Here is a 21,977-nt window from a genome sequence, read left to right as displayed (position 1 = left end):
CAGTGTGAACGCTCCAGAGCGAAACCCTCTGAATTTATGAACGCCCAGATCACACTTTGGCATTCCAGATTTAATTTACGAACAAACCCTATTGTCTCAAAAGTTTTTATATTTTTACATCCCCTCAAACACCAAGTTAGGAATAGGCTACCTCATTTCAAAATAGACCATCGCTGTCAATCATGTATGATAATTTGTCACCTTATACTGGTGAAACTTTCAAACTGCATCTCCATGACAACCATTTAATTGATCTCAATCAGTTTCATGGGAATATGCATTTATACTGAACAAAAATATAAACGCAACATGTAAAGTGTTGGTCCCATTTTTTCATGGGCTGAAATTAAATATCCCCGAAATGTTCCATAAGCACAAAAAGCATTTTTTCTCTCAAATGTTGTTCACAAATATGTTTACATCCCTGTCAGTGAGCGTTTCTCCTTTCCCAAGATAATTCCTCCACCTGAGAGGTGTGGCATATCAAGAAGCTGATTAAACAGCATGATCACTACACAGGTGCACCTTGTGCTAGGGACAATAAAAGGCCATAATAAAATGTGCAGTTTTGTCACACAACACAATGCCACAGATGTCTCAAGTTTTGACGGAGTGTGCAATTGGCATGCTGACTGCAGGAATGTCCACCAGAGTTGTTGCCAGATAATTTAATGTTAATTTCTCTACCATAAGCCGCCTCCAACGTCGTTTTAGAGAATATGGCAGTACGTCTAACCGGCCTCACAACCGCAGACCACGTGTAACCACGCCAGCCCAGAACCTCCACATCCGGCTTCTTCACCTGCGGGATCTTCTGAGACCAGCCACCGGACAGCTGATGAAACTGAGAATTATTTCTGTCTGTAATAAAGCCCTTTTTTGGGGGAAAACTCCTTTGGATTGGTTGGGTCTGGCTCCCCAGTGGATGGGCCTGGCTTCTAGTGATGGGCATTCCAGCTCTTTCCAGTGAGCCGGCTCATTCGGCTCAGCTCACCAAAAAGAGACCGCTCTTTTGGCTCCCAAACGGCTCTTTAAAAAAAAAAATATATATATATATATATATATATATACAGTGGGGAGAACAAGTATTTGATACACTGCCGATTTTGCAGGTTTTCCTACTTACAAAGCATGTAGAGGTCTGTAATTTTTATCATAGGTACACTTCAACTGTGAGAGACGGAATCTAAAACAAAAGTTCAGAAAATCACATTGTATGATTTTGAAGTAATTAATTTGCATTTTATTGCATGACATAAGTATTTGATCACCTACCAACCAGTAAGAATTCCGGCTCTCACAGACCTGTTAGTTTTTCTTTAAGAATCCCTCCTGTTCTCCACTCATTACCTGTGTTAACTGCACCTGTTTGAACTCGTTATCTGTATAAAAGACACCTGTCCACACACTCAGTCAAACAGACTCCAACCTCTCCACAATGGCCAAGACCAGAGAGCTGTGTAAGGACATCAGTGTTTAATTGTAGTCCTGCACAAGGCTGGGATGGGCTACAGGACAATAGGCAAGCAGCTTGGTGAGAAGGCAACAACTGTTGGCGCAATTATTAGAAAATGGAAGAAGTTCAAGATGACAGTCAATCACCCTCGGTCTGGGGCTCCATGCAAGATCTCACCTCATGGGGCATCAATGATCATGAGGAAGGTGAGGGATCAGCCCAGAACTACACGGCATGACCTGGTCAATGACCTGAAGAGAGCTGGGACCACAGTCTCAAAGAAAACCGTTAGTAACACACTACGCCGTCATGGATTAAAATCCTGCAGCGCACGCAAGTTCCCCCTGCTCAAGCCAGCGCATGTCCAGGCCCGTCTGAAGTTTGCCAATGACCATCTGGATGATGAGTGGCTCCGTAAGAAGCTCTCAAGGTCCTGGAGTGGCCTAGCCAGTCTCCAGACCTGAGCCCAATAGAAAATCTTTGGAGGGAGCTGATAGTCCGTATTGCCCAGCGACAGCCCCGAAACCTGAAGGATCTGGAGAAGGTCTGTATGGAGGAGTGGGCCAAAATCCCTGCTGCAGTGGGTGCAAACCTGGTCAAGAACTACAGGAAACATATGATCTCTGTAACTGCAAACAAAGGTTTCTGTACCAAATATTAAGTTATTATTTTCTGATGTATCAAATACTTATGTCATGCTATAAAATGCAAATTAATTACTTAAAAATCATACAATGTGATTTTCAGAATTTTTGTTTTAGATTCCGTCTCTCACAGTTGAAGTGTACCTATGATAAAAAATTACAGACCTCTGCATGCTTTGTAAGTAGGAAACACTGCCGATTTTGCAGGTTATCAAATACTTGTTCTCCCCACTGTATATAGGTTTTGTATTTTTTCAAGTCAAACAGTTTGTGATAGTTTGACAATGATTGGTGTAAAACAACTCTAATTAAACTATTAAATGAAATCATACTCTACCTTTACCAAAATGTATTTAAAAATGCATTGGTTTATTATGAAAAAGAATGCTATTAAACATTTGCATTTAAAGTATAACTTTTTATGTATATTAATAAAGTGCATATAAATCTAACCATTCAAAATTATACAATCTGAACAGCACAATAGAATACTGCACCATATCAAAGAAAAATAAATTACAATATGCAAAACTGCAGCATCCCACAAATTGAAATTAATGTAAAAAAGGATGCTATTACCCATGTGCATTTAAAGTACAACTATTTTAATGTATATAAACAAAGTGCATATAAATGTAACAATTCAAAATGAATACAGTCTGAACAACATAATAGAATATTGCACCATATCAAAGAAAAATAAATAATGTGCAAAACTGCAGCATTCCATTTAAAACATTAAACTGGTCCCTATTTTCTCTCTTTATTGCCATGTTATAACCAGCAGCACACAGCAATGCTGACCATATTTTGATTTTGAGAGAGGGGCTCCTCTGAAATAGGATTGGATCTCCATTATGGCATCTGCTAAGGGATTCCTTCATGCTGCATCCCCAGTTGCTCTCTCGTCAAACAGCAGACGTTTGTGGCACTACTGCTGGTGCTTCTGCTCCCTTTTCTTCCTGGTGCCGGAGCCAGCTGATTGCTGGGGCTGTCCCTCCCTGCTGCTGAGGCTATTTTTTGAAGAGCCTCATCAATTGCTCTTGTATCACTGAAGGCTAACTTCTTAAACCTGGGGTCAAGTGCAGCGGTTTCTGATAGCACGTGATTATATTCCATTCTGTGGAACTTTCGGTCCATTGATGAACACAGGGTATCCAACTCATGTCCTGTGGTTACATTTGCTTCTCTCTGGTGGCTGGCTGTGATTCGCTGCAGACTCTTATACAGGAGTATCATTTTTGAGGCTGTCACATAGTTGAAAAGAGAGAACAGTAACTTATTAGTTTAGGTTCATGTTTTGTGTACTGACACTACATTCTTATCTACTGCTCATATACATATATAATACTGGATTAAATAATGTAATAACTGCTTACTGTACCTCTCCACAGTGACCTGCTCAAAGGGTTCCAGTACTCTGCACACCACCTCCACCACCTCCCATTTCTCTTAGGTCAGAGCATCAACAGGTGCATTGACAATGGCCAGGGTAGTGATGATGGCATCCTTTGACTCAAGAAACCGCTTCAACATCTAAAATGTTAAATTACACCTTGTAGTGCAGTCTTGTTTAGGCCTCAGCTCATCTGGTGTTGTGTAGACTTTAGTTTTTCAGCACCTGCTGTGCTCCTGTGGAAGTATTCCACAGCTGCTTTCACTTTGTCCACAGTGGGCTTTGTCACCTTCAGAGCATCTGTTACAATCATGTTGATTGTGTGGGCAAGACATGGATGATAGGTACATTTAAACATTTTCATGGCTTTGGTTATGTTAGCTGCATTGTCGCTAACACAACAGACCACTTTTCCATCTACTTGCCATTCTCTGGCCACTATCAACAGTTCCTCTGCCAAGTTCTCTGAGGTGTGTCTGTCACTGAACTCAAAGCAGTCCAGAAGACAGCTAGACATCGAGAAATCTTCAATGAAGTGACATGTAACCGACATTTAATAAGGGGTTACCCCTGGTGTTCAACAGTCAGTGTTAAGGCAAACTGCAGTAGCTTTTGGACTCTTTCCCGCACTGATGCATTTGTGCTCTAGTACAGTTGTAGAATAAGTGATTTTGAAAGGGTTATTTCTGCTTGGAATTGTGTACATTTGATTTAGACTATTGCTATAATTTCTATAACCTCTGTCCTCCACGATCAAAAATGGCTGGAAATTGGTGGCAATCATTTTAGCCAATGCAATATAAATTTGGCCTTGTTTTGCTACAGACATAGACTTTGGTATAAACTGGTTTATAGAAGAGTCCATTGCTGTGGGTCGTGGAGTTGGCCTACTTGACTGAGTGGATACATCTCCACGAGTGAATACATCTCCACGTGTGGAGGTGCTGGCTCCACCACTATCACTAGTTTCCGTTAGTTTCTCGAAGCTCCACTACAGCTATCTTCACAGTTGGGTACACAGTTCGCATATGCCGGTGTAGGTTGTGCGTAGAACCGGCTTTATATGAGATTTTGTTTTGGCAAATTCAACATTGTGCTCTAACATGGTCTACATTATTAAAATGCATCCAAATGCTACTGTACTTCCGACTCATTTTCCAGCTGTTGTTTTCACAGCTGTCCTTCCTCTCTCTCCTCGGCTGCTAAGTGTGTGACTGTGAGTGAGTTGTCTTGGCCCTCCCTCACGCATCTTTGGTTCATTGGTTCATTGATTGACAGGAACAACAAGTGAGGCTGTTAGTCTGAGCAGACAGTCAGAACGAACCTGTGTGCGCTTAAGCATTTAGGCCTAAATTATTTTATTTATTTTTTCGTTCTTTGAATTAGTTAATTCTATTAATTTAATTATTTTGATTATTCATATCTTTATTTTTTTTTATTTTTTTAGAAATACATTAGGCTCTTCTGATATGCGAGACGGCTCCCAACGTTCACCTACAAGATCCGGCTCTTAGAGCTGACTCGTTCGTGAACGACCCATCACTACTGGCTTCCAAATGGGTGGGCCTATAATGTCCCAGGCCCATCGATGGCTGCGCCCCTGTCCAGTCATGTGAAATCCATAGATGAGGGCGTCATTTATTTATTTACATTTCCTTATGAACTGTAACTCAGTAAAATTGTTGAAATTCTTGGATTTTCTATTTTTGTTCAGTAAATACACTACATAAGGCTCCTTAACAGCTTCTACCCCCAAGCCATAAGACTGCTGAACAATTAATTAAATGGCCACCTGGACTATTTACATTTGTTATCTATGCATAGTCACTTTACCCCTACAGACATGTACAAATTACCTCTACTAACCTGTACCCCTGCACATTGACTCGGTAATGGTCTAGGGCTGTTTTTCAGGGTTCGGGCTAGGCCCCTTAGTTCCAGTGAAGGGAATTCTTAACGCTACAGCATACAATGACATTCTAGATGATTCTCTGTTTCAAACTTTGTGGCAACAGTTTGGGGAAGGCCTTTTCTTGTTTCAGCATGACAATGCCCCCGTGCACAAAGCAAGGTCCATACAGAAATGGTTTGTCAAGATCGGTGTGGAAGAACTTGACTGGCCTGCACAGAGCCCTGACCTCAATCCCATCTAACACCTTTGGGATGAATTGGAACGCCGACTGCGAGCCAGGCCTAATTGCCCAACATCAGTGCCCGACTTCACTAATGGCCTTGTGGCTGAATGGAAACAAGTCCCCGCAGCAATGTTCCAACATCTAGTGGAAAGCCTTCCCAGAAGAGTAGAGACTGTTGTAGTAGCAAAGGGGGGACCAACTCCATATTAAATTATCTTGGAATGAGATGTTCGACTGGCAGGTGTCCACATACTTTTGGTCATGTAGTGTAGTTCACCTAAGCGAAGCCCTTGCTACACGTTGGGCAGGTGTACTTACTGCTTTTTGGCGCCCGTCCTAATGCTCGGCCTCCCACGTTGTGACTCAATGACACCAGACGAGGCAGAAGCAGGAGTCACCGCCCTGAGGTGGTTAGTCTTTAAGCTCCCTCCTTGACCTCGAGCCATTGTTTGGGTGTTGTTGGGATTGTGTGCTGTGTTATAGGCTAGGTACCTCTCGTGGTGAACACCCATCCTGATCATGGATACTGTGATGTTTGTATCATGGAAACAGGATGGTCTATCTCTATTATCCCCAGGCCCTGCTCCGTCCCTGCACTGTCCCTCGTGGTTCGGTCCTGGTTCTGGTTCGGGAAGGAAGTGACTGGTTCTGACCAAGGGCCAGGGTTTGTGACCAGCTGCTTCAGAGGTCCACTCTCTCCCACCAGCAACACCGGATATCAGCAGGTCCTCATGGACTGCAGACTGTAAACACAAATTGAACAGAAAAGTATGAAGGGGTTATATAAGAACCTCTTTGCTGTACACACAGAAACGTGATATATTATAAAATGTTAACCACAGTCAAGCCCATCTCTAACCCTTTAATTCAAATACCTAACAATATGGAGTGTATACAACAGGTGTTGACCTTACAGTGAAATGCTTACTTACAAACCCTTAACCAACAACACAGTTAAGAAAAATACTTTAAAAATAAATAAAAGTAATAAATAATTAAAGAGCAGCAGTAAACTAACAATAGCGAGGCCACAGTTGAAGTCGGAAGTTTACATACACCTAAGCCAAATACATTTAAACTCAGTTTTTCACAATTCCTGACATTTAATCCTAGTAAAAATAATCCTGTTTTAGGTCAGTCAGGATCACCTCTTTATTTTAAGAATGTGAATGTGAAATGTCAAAATAATAGTACCATTCTTTATTCATGGCTGTGTTCTTAGACAAAATTGTGAGTGAGCCCATTCCCTTGGCTGAGAAGCAACCCCACACATGAATGGTCTCAGGATGCTTTACTGTTGGCGTGACACAGGACTGATGGTAGCGCTCACCTTGTCTTCTCCAGACAAGCTTTTTTCCAGATGCCCCAAACAATCGGAAAGGGGATTCATCAGAGAAAATGACTTTACCCCAGTCCTCAGCATTCCAATCCCTGTACCTTTTGCAGAATATCAGTCTGTCCCTGATGTTTTTCCTGGAGAGAAATGGCTTCTTTGCTGCCATTCTTGACACCAGGCCACCTTCCAAAAGTCTTCGTCTCACTGTGCGTGCAGATGCACTCACACCTGCCTGCTGCCATTCCTGAGCAAGCTCTGTACTGGTGGTGCCCCGATCCTGCAGCTGAATCAAAATTAGGAGACGGTCCTGGCGCTTGGTGGACTTTCTTGGGCGCCCTGAAGCCGCCTTCACAACAATTGAACCACTCTCCTTGAAGTTCTTGATGATCCGATAAATGGTTGATTCAGGTGCAATCTTACTGGCAGCAATATCCTTGCCTGTGACGCCCTTTTTGTGCAAAGCAATGATGACGGCACGTGTTTCCTTGCCGGTAACCATGGTTGACAGAGGAAGAACAATGATTCCAAGCACTACCCTCCTTTCGAAGCTTCCAGTCTGTTATTCGAACTCAATCAGCATGACAGAGTGATCTTCAGCCTTGTCCTCGTCAACACTCACACCTGTGTTAACGATAGAAACCCTGACATGATGTCAGCTGGTCCTTTTGTGGCAGGGCTGAAATGCAGTGGAAATGGTTTTTGGGGATTCAGTTCATTTGCATGGAAAAGAGGGACTGCGCAATTTATCTGATCACTCTTCATAACATTCTGGAGTACATGCAAATTGCCATCATACAAACTGAGGCAGCAGACTTTGTGAAAATTCATATTTCCTCCTTCATCACACATTTTGTCAGGTCTGCCCACACATTTTCTATAGGATTGAGGTCAGGGCTTTGTGATGGCCACTCCAATACCTTGACTTTGTTGTCCTTAAGCCATTTTTCCACAAATTTGGAAGTGTGCTTGGGGTCAATGTCCATTTGAAAGACCCATTTGCGACCAAGCTTTAACTTCCTGACTGGTGTCTTGAGATGTTGCCTCAATATATCCACGTACTTTTCCTTTCTCATGATGCTTTCTATTTTGTGAAGTGCACCAGCCCCTCCTGCAGCAAAGCACCCCCACAACATGCTGCTGCCACCCCCGTGCTTCACAGTTGGGATGGTGTTCTTCGGCCTGCAAGCCTCTCCCTTTTTCCTCCAAACATAACGATGGTCATTATGGCCAAACAGTTCTATTTTTGTTTCATCAGACCAGAGGACATTTCTCCAAAAAGTACCATGTGCAGTTGCAATCCGTAGTCTGGCTTTTTTATGGTGGTTTTAGAGCAGTGGCTTCTTCCTTGCTGAGCGGCCTTTCAGGTATGTCGATATAGGACTTGTTTTACTGTGGATATAGATATTTTTGCACCTGTTTCCTCCAGGATTTTCACAAGATCCTTTGCTGTTGTTCTGGGATTGATTTGCACTTTTCACACGAAAGTACGTTCATCTCTAGGAGGCGGAATGTGTCTCCTTCCTGAGTGATATGGCGGCTGCGTGGTCCTATGGTGTTTATACTAGTGTACTATTGTTTGTACAGATGAACGTGGTACCTTCAGGCATTTAAAAATGGCATCCCAATGATAAACCAGACTTGTGGAGGTCTACAATTTTTTTCTGAGGTCTTGTTTGATTTCTTTTGATTTTCCCATGATGTCAAGCAAAGAGGCACTGTGTTTGAAGGTAGGCCCTGAAATACATCCACAGGTACACCTCAAATTGACATCAATTAGCCTAACAAAAGCTTCTAAAGCCATGAAATCATTTTTCGGGAATTTCCCAAGCTGTTTAAAGGCACAGTCAACTTAGTGTATGTAAACTTCTGACCCACTGGAATTGTGATACAGTGAATTATAAGTGAAATAATCTGTCTGTAAACAATTGTTGGAAAAATGACTTGTGTCATGCACCAAGTAAATGTCCTAACCGACTTGCCAAAACTATAGTTTGTGGAGTGGTTGAAAAACTAGTTTTAATGACTCCAACCTAAGTACAGTGCCTTGCGAAAGTATTTGGCCCCCTTGAACTTTGCGACCTTTTGCCGCATTTCAGGCTTCAAACATAAAGATATAAAACTGTATTTTTTTGTGAAGAATCAACAAGTGGGACACAATCATGAAGTGGAACGACATTTATTGGATATTTCAAACTTTTTTAACAAATTAAAAACTGAAAAATTGGGCGTGCAAAATTATTCAGCCCCCTTAAGTTAATACTTTGTAGTGCCACCTTTTGCTGCGATTACAGCTGTAAGTCGCTTGGGGTATGTCTCTATCAGTTTTGCACATCGAGAGACTGACATTTTTTCCCATTCCTCCTTGCAAAACAGCTCGAGCTCAGTGAGGTTGGATGGAGAGCATTTGTGAACAGCAGTTTTCAGTTCTTTCCACAGATTCTCGATTGGATTCAGGTCTGGACTTTGACTTGGCCATTCTAACACCTGGATATGTTTATTTTTGAACCATTCCATTGTAGATTTTGCTTTATGTTTTGGATCATTGTCTTGTTGGAAGACAAATCTCCGTCCCAGTCTCAGGTCTTTTGCAGACTCCATCAGGTTTTCTTCCAGAATGGTCCTGTATTTGGCTCCATCCATCTTCCCATCAATTTTAACCATCTTCCCTGTCCCTGCTGAAGAAAAGCAGGCCCAAACCATGATGCTGCCACCACCATGTTTGACAGTGGGGATGGTGTGGTCAGGGTGATGAGCTGTGTTGCTTTTACGCCAAACATAACAGTTTGCATTGTTGCCAAAAAGTTCAATTTTGGTTTCATCTGACCAGAGCACCTTCTTCCACATGTTTGGTGTGTCTCCCAGGTGGCTTGTGGCAAACTTTAACCTACACTTTTTATGGATATCTTTAAGAAATGGCTTTCTTCTTGCCACTCTTCCATAAAGGCCAGATTTGTGCAATATACGACTGATTGTTGTCCTATGGACAGAGTCTCCCACCTCAGCTGTATATCTCTGCAGTTCATCCAGAGTGATCATGGGCCTCTTGGCTGCATCTCTGATCAGTCTTCTCCTTGTATGAGCTGAAAGTTTAGAGGGGCGGCCAGGTCTTGGTAGATTTGCAGTGGTCTGATACTCCTTCCATTTCAATATTATCGCTTGCACAGTGCTCCTTGGGATGTTTAAAGCTTGGGAAATCTTTTTGTATCCAAATCCGGCTTTAAACTTCTTCACAACTGTATCTCGGACCTGCCTTGTGTATTCCTTGTTCTTCATGATGCTCTCTGCGCTTTTAACGGACCTCTGAGACTATTATAGTGCAGGTGCATTTATACGGAGACTTGATTACACACAGGTGGATTGTATTTATCATCATTAGTCATTTAGGTCAACATTGGATCATTCAGAGATCCTCACTGAACTTCTGGAGAGAGTTTGCTGCACTGAAAGTAAAGGGGCTGAATAATTTAGCACGCCCAATTTTTCAGTTTTTGATTTGTTAAAAAAGTTTTCAATATCCAATAAATGTCGTTCCACTTCATGATTGTGTCCCACTTGTTGTTGATTCTTCACAAAAAATACAGTTTTATATCTTTGTTTGTGTGCAGCTGTAGAACCTTTTGAGGACCTGAGGACCCATACCAAATATTTTCAGTCTCCTGAGGGGGAATAGGTTTTGTTGTGCCCTCTTCACGACTGTCTTGGTGTGCTTGGACCATGTTAGTTTGTTGGTGATGTGGACACCAAGGAACTTGAAATTCTCAACCTGCTCCACTACAGCCCAGTCGATGAGAACGGGGGTGTGCTCAGTCCTCCTTTTCCTGTAGTCAACAATCATCTTCTTTGTCTTGATCACATTAAGGGAGAGGTTGTTATCCAGGCAACACACGGCCAGGTCTCTGACCTCGTCCCTATATGCTGTTTTGTTGTTGTTGGTGATCAGACCACTGTTGAATCCTCGGCAGACTGTGATCACACAGTCGTCTGGAACAGCTGATGCTCTCATGCATGTTTCAGTGTTACTTGCCTCTTATCGAGCATAGAAGTAATTTAGCTTGTCTGGTAGGCTTGTGCACTGGGCAGCTCTCGACTGTGCTTCTATTTGTAGTCTGTAGTATTTTGCAAGTCCTGCCACATCCGTAGTATGATTCAATCTTAGTCCTGTATAGACGCTTTGCCTGTTTGATGGTTTGTCAGAGGGCATACCAGGATTTCTTATAAGCTTCCGGATTAGATTCCCACTCCTTTAGCTCAGTGCAGATGTTGCCTGTAATCCATGGTTTCTGGTTGGGGTATGTACAGTCACTGTGGGGACGACATCATCGATGCACTTATTGATGAAGCCAGTGACTGATGTGGCGTAGTCGTCAAGTCTATCGGAAGAATCCTTGAACATATTCCAATCTGTGCTAGCAAAACAGTCCAGTAGCTTAGCATCTGCTTTATCTGACAACTTTTTTTATTGATCGAGTCACTGGTGCTTCCTGCTTTAATTTTTACTTGTAAGCAGGAATCAGGAGGAAATAATTATGTTTAGATTTGTCAAATGGAGGGTGAGGGAGAGCTTTGTATGAATCTCTGTGTGTGGGGTAAAGGTGGTCTAGAGTTGTTTTCCCTCTAGTTGTACATTTAATATGCTGATAGAAATGAGGTAAAATGGATTTAAGATTCCCTGCATTAAAGTCTCTGGACACTAGGAGCTGACTGAGAAAAGGGTAACAAATTATACAGCCCCCCAAAAAGTCAATTTTGTATTTAATTTCAACAAAAGGGCCATACACTCATATAAGGGACTTTGAAGTACAGTACTTTTATTTCACAAAACTATACGTGACAAAAATAATAACTTTTCTGTAAATCAGGTACCCTAGCTTTGATACAATGAATTTTAGAATAGTTTGGAAAAGGGTCAACATTACACACATCTTCACTACTTCATGTCAAGTAAACATGAATTAAGGCACTATCCTTATCTCACTATAAAACACCAGTCAGTGGTCTAAAGTACTTAAGTAAAAATACTTTAAAGTATTTGAAGTCGTTTTTTGGGGCATCTATACTTTACTATTCATATTTTGGACAACTTTTACTTCACTACGTTCCTCAAGAAAATAATGTACTTTTTACTCCATACATTTTCCCTGACACCCAAAAGTACTCATTACATTTTGAATGATTAGAAGGACAGGAAAATGTTCCTCACGCACTTATCAAGAGAACATCCCTGGTCATCCCTACTACCTCTGATCTTGTGGACACACTAAGCATAAATGCACAATTTGGATCTTATCTCATTGCTGCAACTCCCCAACAGGCTTGGGAGACGAAGGTCCAGTCATGCGTCCTCTGAAACATGACCCGCTGGGCCAATTATGCGCTGCCCTATGGGACTCCCGATCACGGCCGGTTGTGATACAGCCTGGGTTCGAACCCGGGTTTGTAGTGACGCCTCTCGCACGGCGATGCAGTGCCTTAGATCGTTGCACCACTCAGGAGGCCCTGTACATTTACTTTTGATACTTAAGTGTATTTAAAACCAAATACCTTTATACTTTTACTCAAGTAGTATTTTACTGGGTGACTTTTACTTGAGTCATTTTCTATTAAGGTATCTTTACTTTTACTAAAGTATGACCTATGGGTACTTTTTCCAGCACTGACAGCATTTTTACAGGCACCACCAAACCAACCATCACCATATCTACTCTGCCTCATACTAATTATTTCCTCAGTTCACTTCATCCAGTTGAAGTTCCCTGTACAGCCAAAATCAACAGAATTAACTACAAACTAACTAGTACTACATTACATGTCACTATACTCTATACATGGGCTGTGTGCATTTTCTGCTGGTGTATCCTGAGGTAGCTCCTTTCTCAGAACCTCTTTTCACATTGGGGGCAGCTGTAGGGTTTCTCCTGTGTGGACCCTCTGGTGCCTCTTCAGGTTGGACGGGTGGGAGAAACTGGCCCGTCACAGGTGGCAGCTGAAGAGTTTCTCCGCCGTGTGCATCCTCTGGTAGATCTCCATCTGTTTGGGAAAACTGAAGCGCTTCCAACGTTACTGATTTCCATCTCTACTACTCTCATTTGTCAATGAGCTTGTGCAGCCATTTAGTAATGAGACACCAACATTTTCTGAGGTCTGGTTTAACATAAGGAGGTTGTGATGAGGACGAAGGCCAGGGAGTGTCTGTGTTGTCGCAGGGTCCATGTTCCAGTTGATATATCCTATAGAAGGCAGGCTGAAGGCAGCACCTGTTGGGGGGTTAACCTGAGGCGCCATCAGTCACTCTGAATCACAACTATAAGAGCAGGACGGAGCATCGCTAGTCGAGTCAGTGTCCGTTCTCTCCCCCTGCATACGGACACCTCCCCGTCAACCAAATCTACGCCTCGTCCCCCAGGACTTTGTCCCATCCACTGACCTCCACTATGTCACCTCTGGTGCATTGCCTGCTCAGTGATGTTGTCCCCTGGGCACTTGACTGCATCAGTCTGGGTCTAGGAATCAAAGATGGCTGCCCAGTTTCCTCTGTTAGCCTCCAGCCAACCACCTGCATGAAGAAGTTACAAAATAGACATTACAAACATGGCAGAGAAAACTCTACAGTTGTTTTTTTGTCAATTACCTGGTCAAGTTCATACATTATAATGTGTGTTTTTGTGGCAACATAAGTTGTATTGATTTAATTTTATGAATTAAGACAAACTATAGCCAGGTGCATCACTATTCCCATTGAAGATCTATTACTGTATGTAGGCTATATGTATTTCTCCCTTACCTTGCACTCCCATCTTTAATCCACTCCGCAGGTCAGTGCTCTCTGGTCCATCTTCTATTTTCTCCACTTTGACTCGCAGCAGATCAGGCTTCCCATTTTCTATGTCTACTGACTGTAAGAGATAAAGAGTGAGAGAATCTTGGATTAAGATATCTAAATGAGCACTCTGCTGTAGGGTTATGCTATGGAGCATTTTCTGATTGGGTAATGAGAGATTGCAAACATGTTAGTTGATTTGTTTACTTTACACTATGTACATTTATTTATAATTAAGTGATTGGTAATAAAGTGCTGTTAGGTGTATGCAGAATGGGTTGAGAATAGAGACATCCCACTGGGCACACTGGTTGAATCAACGTTGTTTCCACGTTTGAACCAACATGGAATAGACTTCTGTGCCCAGTGGGAGTTTACTCCTACTCTAATGGGTAAAAATAAAAGCTATGCATGAAGCCTCTTTAGTCATAAGAGTCACACCTCGTTGACAGATATTTAGGAGTCCTCTTGAGCTGTCCTAACCAGTTAAGAGTTACCAGCAGGTATCTTGGAAATAGAACAATGCAGCGAGTCAGTGGTTCCTACGCCACATGCAATTACTTTGGAGTTGTTGAAATAATGTTTTGATACTGCCATGTGATCAGTCCATAAATAATCTAGACCTACATGCAACAGTATACCTTGCACCTTTGACAATGAATTCAAATTAGGCATATTTCACATAATAAATAATAAGTATTAACTTAAGGGGGCTGAATAATTTTGCACGCCCAATTTTTGAGTTTTTGATTTGTTAAAAAGGTTTGAAATAACCAATAAATGTCATTCCACTTCATGATTGTGTCCCACTTGTTGTTGATTCTTCACAAATAAATACAGTTTTATATCTTTATGTTTGAAGCCTGAAATGTGGGAAAAGGTCGCGAATCTCAAGGGGGCCGAATACTTTCGCAAGGCACTGTAGATGTTGTAGGCAACATTGTATACAACATTATCGGCAAGTGACTTGATTCCAAATGTGCCAAAGCAATTTACAATTGTCAAACAGGAGTGATGAGTGTGTTGATATAATGGTAATGTTGACAACAACAAGAATATAATAAAAATGAAAAGGTTATGCATGCCAACATATTAGGCGATAATTAAGAGAAGGCAAAGTGATCGTGTCAGGTGAAAATTCAATCAAACGTTTTACCATCGCAACATAATTAACTAATCATTTGCAACAATTTCAATGAGCGTCGTCGTCACTGTCTTCCCTTTGCGGTATCTCAAACTGTCTTGATTATCAGCTAATATAAACTTTTATGAGTTGATTTTACTCCTGGCTCAGAGTTTGTCTGAGCAGTGTCTTAACATCATCCTAAAACCTACTCTGAGCTGGGAGGGTTTTTTTTCTCAGGATTCCTAGGACCTTTTCTGATATGCTTTGTGGACACGAGCCTTGATGTGACGTATACTAAAGAGTCTCAATTAGTCTTAGAATGAAAAGTCTAATTTTGTGTTTATTAAACATAAACAAATGTTAAATACACCATATGAAAACCACACATACCTCAACAAAAAAATCATCATGAACTTGATAAACTGCATACATTTTCTCATTATAAGTGTCTTGGGATAAAAATATGTAATGAAATAGGCATTTGTGAACATCATATAGCCTATAGTCAAACTCATTTTGCCCCACAGGCCACATTCAATCTTCACAGAGGTCGGGGGCTACTCTTAAAGGGGAATAACAGCACATTTAGAAAATGTGTCTTAACCTTAAACCTTTCTGACTCATTGTTGGACTGTCAAAGTGTACACCTTTCTCATTCAGGGAGCGAGAGGCAGAGGTAGAGCAAGAGTTATGTTACCAGGTTAAGGTAACTTAAGATAGAGCTTTGTAGAATAAAAGCAAATCTACGATAATAATAAACGTTATCAGCAAGCATACTAAATTCAGAAAGCCCAAACGATTGAGAAATGCCATAACTTTTATGTGATAAATTTGGGCTGTGGGTTGCAATTTTACCTTTTCTGAGAGGGGACAACTCAAACACACCGGTAGTGTTCAAAATAGCCGACATCAGACGTTTACTATATTGTTAGAAGCATCATCAGACCTCGGTAGTAGCCTATTCAATGTCTTTCAATGCATTTTTCGGGAAACCAAGCAGAAAATGCTGTGCTCTAAAGATTACATCGTAGCCACACAAATACAGTGCATTCGGAACTTATTCAGACCCCTTGACTTTTTCCACATTTTGTTAGTTACAGCCTTATTCTAAAATGGATTAAATATTTTTGAACATTTATAAAAAATGTCAAACTTATCACATTTACATAAATATGCAGACCCTTTACTCAGTACATTGTTTAAGCACCTTTGGCAGCAATTACAGCCTCGAGTGTTCTTGGGTATGACGCTACAAGCTTGGCACACCTTTATTTGGGGAGTTTCTCCCATTCTTCTCTGCAGATCCTCTCAAGCACTGTCAGGTTGGATGGGGAGCTTTGCTGCACAGCTATTTTCAGGTCTGTCCAGAGATGTTCGATTGGGTTCAAGTCCGGGCTCTGGCCGGGCCGCTCAAGGACATTCAGAGACTTGACCTGAAGCCACTCATGCGTTGTCTTGGCTGTGTGCTTAGGGTTGTTGTCCTGTTGGGAGGTGAACCTTCACCCCAGTCTGAAGTCCTGAGAACTCTGGAGCAGGTTTTCATCAAGGATCTCTCTGTACTTTGCTCCGTTCATCTTTGCCTCGATACTGACTAGTCTCCCAGTCTCCGCTGCTAAAAAAACCATCCGCACAGCATGATTCTGCCACCACCATGCTTCACCGTAGGGATGGTGCCAAGTTTCCTCCAGGTGTGACGCTTGGTATTCAGGCCAAAGAGTTCAATCTTGGTTTCATCAGACCAGAGAATCTTTTTCCTCATGGTCCGAGAGTCTTCAGGTGTCTTTTGGCAAACTCAAAGTAGGCTTTTACTGAGGAGTGGCTTCTGTCTGTCCACTCTACCAGAAAGGCTTGATTGGTGGAGTGCTGGTTTTCCTTCGGGAAGGTTCTCCCATCTCCACAGAGGAACTCCAGAGCTCTGTCAGAGTGACCATCGGGTTCTTGGTCACCTTCCTGACCAAGGCCCTTCTCCCTCGATTGCTCAGTTTGGCCGGGCGGCCAGCTCTAGGAAGAGTCTTGGTGGTTCCAAACTCCTTCCATTTAAGAATTATGGAGGCCGCTGTGTTCTTGGGACCTTCAATGCTGCAGAAATGTTTTGGTACCCTTCCCCAGATCTGTGCCTCGACACAATGTCTCTGGGCTCTACGGACAATTCCTTCGACCTCGTGGCTTGGTTTTTGCTCTGACATGCACTGTCAACTGTGAGACCTGATATAGGCAGTTGTGTGCCTATCCTAATCATGTCCAATCAATTGAATTTACCACAGGTGGACTCCAATCCTGTTGTAGAAACATCTCAAGGATGATCAATGGAAACAGGATGCACCTGAGCTCAATTTTGAGTCTCATAGCTAAGGGTCTGAATACTTATGTATATATATATTTTTTAATACATTTTCAAAATATAATTAGCTGTGTTTGCTTTGTCATTATGGGGGTTTGTGTGTACATTGTAGAAGAGTGTTTTTTACTTACTTCAGCCTTATTCTAAAATGGATTAACAAAATGTGGAAAAAGTCAAGGGGTCTGAATACTTTCCGAAGGCACTGTACATTAGAATATAATTGTTGATCTAATCAGAAACACTGTGCTCACAACCTTTATCTCCTAACTGATGTTGTTGGTGTATTTTGTTGGAATATATTGTACATTATAAACTGGGTGGTTCGAGCCCTGAATGCTGATTTGGCTGACAGCTGTGGTATATTAGACCGTATACCATGGGTATGACAAAACATTTATTTTTACTGCTCTAATTACATTGGTAACCAGTTTATAATAGCAATAAGGCACCTTGGGATTTGTGGTATATGGCCAATATACTACGGCTAAGGGCTGTGTCCAGGCACTCAGCGTTGCGTCGTGCAGAGAACAGCCCTTAGCCGTGGTATATTGGCCATATACCACACCTCAGGTCTTATTGCGTAAATAGTCTAAGGTTTTTACCAAGCACAAGCCCATTCAGACGAGGGTCCTGTGCGCGAAACAACACATAACGAGCTTGACAAATGTATACAGAAGAAAAGTTTCACCCACATTTTAGATAAGAAAATATCTGCTTACCTTTGTAATGCCAACCATCCATCCAAATAAAAATAATTCCATGTGTACTTTCAAATAGCCTATTTCATGATATGGGGTAATCCAATGAGCAACACTGCAGCTGTTGATTGCAGTGATCATCATTCATCAAGTATGCTATATACTGTATACTGAGTGGACAACACATTAAGAAAACCTTCCTAACATTGAGTTGCACCCCCACCTTTTGCCCTCAGAACAGCCTCAATTCGTCAGAGCATGGACTCTACAAGGTGTCGAAAGCGTTCCACAGGGATGCTGGCCCATGTTGACTCCAATGTTTCCCACAGTTGTGTGGCGGACCATTCTTGATGCACACGAGAAACTGTTGAGTGTGAAAATCCTAGCAGTGTTGCAGTTCTTGACCCAAACTGCTGCTAATGGCACCTACTACCAAACCCCATTCAAAGGCATCTACATTGTTTGTATTGCCCATTCACCCTCTGAATGGCACACACACAATCCATGTCTCAATTGTCTCAAGGCTTAAAAATCCTTCTCCTCCCCTTCATCGACACTGATTGAAGTGTATTTAACAAGTAACATCAATAAGGGATCATAGCTTTCATCTGGTCAGTCTATGTCATGGAAAGAGCAGGTGTCTCCAATGTTTTGTAAACTCAGTGTATAATCAATACATGACTTTCAAGGAGTAGGTTATTTGATGCACGGCTATTAGAATGCTTTTCCATTGCATAAAATTAGCCTGCATTACCACATTATCTTTCTCGCTTGAGGAAGGCAATTTGGCCCTGGCTTACAAACAAAATCCCCTGCATCATTTTGTAAATGTAGGCTTATAATACATGTAATAATAACACATTTGATCTACCCCAATGAAAAATTGGACAGTGAGCATTAATCACATTTCAATAACATGCATGCATCAGTAGCTATAGTGATGTAGCTCTGGCTCTAGCTCTCTCTCCCTTTGACAGACAGTCAAACAGTGGATCAGGACATTTTTGAATTTGCCATTTTTTCCCTTTTAAAATTAAATAAATTGATGCTCAAAAACTGTCTAGATTTCATTTCGATGCCTTTTTTGCAAGCTGGACATGAGTGAGGAGACCATAAATTTAGCTCCATTATCATTCCTACACAGTTCCCATTTGGTTTTAGTGATCTCAATGCCCCCTCCAAATGTTTGATATTTTTTTATTCAAACCACCAACGCATTGAATGGGCTCTCTGAGAACCTCTTCCTGCAGTGCGTACAGGCGAATGGCCTCTCTCCCGTGTGGACCTTCAGGTGCATCTTCAGCTGGTGCTGGTGGGAGAACCTCTTCTCGACCTGGGGGCAGCTGTATGCTTCTCCCCTGTGTGGACCCTCTGGTGCCTCTTCAGGCTGGATGAGTGGGAGAAACTAGCACGGCACAGGTGACAGCCGAACGGTTTCTCCCCTGTGTGGACCCTCTGGTGCCTCTTCAGGTCACCAGCCTGGGCAAAACGCATGTGACACTGGGTACAGCTGAAAGGTTTTACCCCTGTGTGGACCCTATGGTGCCTCTTCAGGTCACCAGCCTGGGCGAAGCGCATGTGACACTGGGTACAGCTGAAGGGTTTCACCCCTGTGTGGACCCTCTGATGGATCTCCACCTTCTGGGGGCAGCTGAAGCCTTTGTTACAGAACATGCAGAAGAATCGTTTCTCTTTACTACTGCCAGATGTGGCTCCCCATTCTTGAACCTGGCCTCGAGCCCTGTCGTTTGAGTTCAATACCTGATCGAAAAGGACATGGCCATGTGAATCAGAAGGCCCCAATGACTTGGACGCTGGGTCGCGATCTCTGAGCGTGTGTAAAGGGGAGTTGGTTGTGAAATTTGGATTTGTCTCTAAGTTTTCGCTGTAATCTAAAAAATCTCTGCCCTGTGATTGTCTGTCTCCTAGGTGACTATCTGCATTCCATGTGGGAGGAGCGTCGGCCTCCACTTTCACAGTCCCATCATCTACCACTTTAACCTCCCCTTTCTTATCTAGGCACCCTTCAGAGTATACACTACTACTGTACCGGTTCCAGTCCCCTCTAGTCAGAGCAGTCTGTGCCTCTAAACCCAAGGGCATGTTGCCAGGGTCCATCTCTGTAGTGTAAGAACAAGACGGATCATTGCCAGTCTCTAACGCGTCACCGGAGTCCCGATGGGAATGAACCATCCTTGGGCTTCGATTACCGTAAAGTAAATACTCTGAGCCGGTAGCAGCAGTACAGCCCAGTCTCCCCGGCCCCAGTCCCTCTGTGTCTGACCTGTGGTCAGATGATCCGTCTTGTAAAAGCATTTGTGTTACAGTTGAAGTATCGGTGTCTGACTTGAGTACGGCGTTCAGCGTTCCACTGACCTCCGTGATGCTGCATCGTGTCCTGGGCTGGGTCGTAGCAGCGGTGGATAGGTCTTCCGTGGCTACAGGGGACGCCACTCCAGACGTTACACCAGTAGGGGTGCTTCTGCTGTGTCGTGGGTCCTCTTCTTCAGTCCTCTCTTGTTTCACCAGAGACAATCCTCCTGGACCTGCAGCTTCTGCAGACTGGCACAAGAAGAGAGGTTATTACTGGAGTAGAATGAATAGAAATGAGTAGAATTGGATAACAATGTCGTAGTGAAGTCGCGACAAGCTCCAATATGGCAAACAAATTAGGATTTACATGTAAGCAAGTGAATAGCTGAGGGGAGCCTTTCTGAAAAAAACAGGCCAGATTTTATTTACAAAGTGACTAGTTTTTTTATGCAACACTATTACGCAAACCTCTATCACGATAACGCGCTGGGTTGAGGTTCCACTTCCCTCATCAATAGTTATTGGTTGGTCATCTCTCCATGTATTGTGTCCCACTGGTTTCACGAAGCTTCTGTGGCCTCCAGTGAAATGTCCTTCACCTGAGAGAGTGATTGGGAGAAAAGAGGTGGTTAGGTTAGCTACTGTCAATGCTCAACGCTATATTGTTCACCAATACAATTTTGCCACTGTCTAGAATTGGCAAGGATCTAAGCTAACCCTTCCCGTAAGTTCTTGATATAATATTTATAGATTGCTTGATTATGTTCCATGTGTCACATTGTTTTAATTGAGGAAATAATAGGAAATCCAGTAAATAAAAAATATGGTTATAAATTATGATATTGTGTCTTTGTGCAAGCTAAGTAATCAGAGGAATAAGTTTAGCAAGGTATCAATAACCGACCAAGACCCAATTCAGGTTAACCATAATGTGGTTAAACATCTAAAGTCACACATGCGCAGAGGCGAACAGGACCACATGTCACGCACCCTCGGCCTTCTGCAAAATGTACCTCTTGCGATTCCTTTGTATCGGTCGAGGATCTTGACACTACTGGGACGACTGGCAAGGACGCGCTCTGCGCGCTCCCGTGCCACCTTCAGTTCGAATAGCTGTAACTTCCTCCGTAATCCCCTGTTTTCTTTCTGGGTTTGAGACATTTCCAAACGAAACACTGCATAGTCGTCGTCTACGAGTTTACAGATCTCTGCCACGGCTGCATTCGCTAGTACCTCCATGATGGAGGCTATTTGAGCGTGAAAAACCATACAGTTAGCCATTGTTAGCTAGCTTTACCTAGATAACATCGATTAACAAAGTCCAGTCTCCAACGCAAATTAAACGCTACCTGGGGTAAGTATGTGATGCTGTTATGAGTAATTGTTTTGGTTCAGTATGTCAATAAACGTCTAAATAACAACAATTAAAAACGCTAAAGTGGTTCTTGGTCAATGTTCACTTCCGTTTACACTGAAGAGAACGGATCTTATTGGTGTGCGTCATAGCTCAAAGGATGTGGCTAAATGAAAACTGGTATTATATTTAAAGATATGCGTAATTTGTAATTTGTATTACGTTATTGCTTATTACATTACACATTCAGGGCTCTAATTTGCATTATAAACTGGGTAGTTCGAGCCCTGAATGCTGATTAACTGAAAGCCGTGATATACCACGGATATCATTTATTTTGACTGCTCTAATGACGTTGGTA

General features: G+C 42.4%; 1 protein-coding gene across 6 annotated transcripts; it reads right to left on the bottom strand.

Moving 5' to 3' along the window:
• Positions 1–2,684: 2,684 nt before the first annotated feature.
• LOC135507624 (myoneurin-like) lies at positions 2,685–21,733 on the bottom strand. 6 transcript variants are annotated; one of them, XM_064927187.1, is made up of 7 exons: positions 21,276–21,733; positions 20,731–20,861; positions 20,326–20,511; positions 13,749–13,860; positions 13,392–13,520; positions 3,485–6,374; positions 2,685–3,347 (listed from the first exon to the last, which is right to left on the bottom strand). In XM_064927187.1, the coding sequence occupies exons 1-5, from the start codon at positions 21,541–21,543 to the stop codon at positions 13,468–13,470; spliced, it is 750 nt and encodes a 249-aa protein (XP_064783259.1). In that variant the 5' UTR covers positions 21,544–21,733; the 3' UTR covers positions 2,685–3,347; positions 3,485–6,374; positions 13,392–13,467. The 6 variants fall into 6 exon arrangements, with proteins under 6 accessions (XP_064783259.1, XP_064783258.1, XP_064783257.1 ...); XM_064927186.1 differs by having other exon boundaries at positions 2,685–3,796; positions 5,950–6,374; XM_064927185.1 differs by having other exon boundaries at positions 2,685–6,374.
• Positions 21,734–21,977: the final 244 nt, after the last annotated feature.

This window comes from Oncorhynchus masou, chromosome 21 (genome assembly GCF_036934945.1).
Source record: "Oncorhynchus masou masou isolate Uvic2021 chromosome 21, UVic_Omas_1.1, whole genome shotgun sequence".
Taxonomy (NCBI): Eukaryota; Metazoa; Chordata; class Actinopteri; order Salmoniformes; family Salmonidae; genus Oncorhynchus; species Oncorhynchus masou.
The sequence above is the reverse complement of the archived record's forward strand: the minus strand, read 5'-3'. Positions and strand labels throughout refer to the sequence as shown.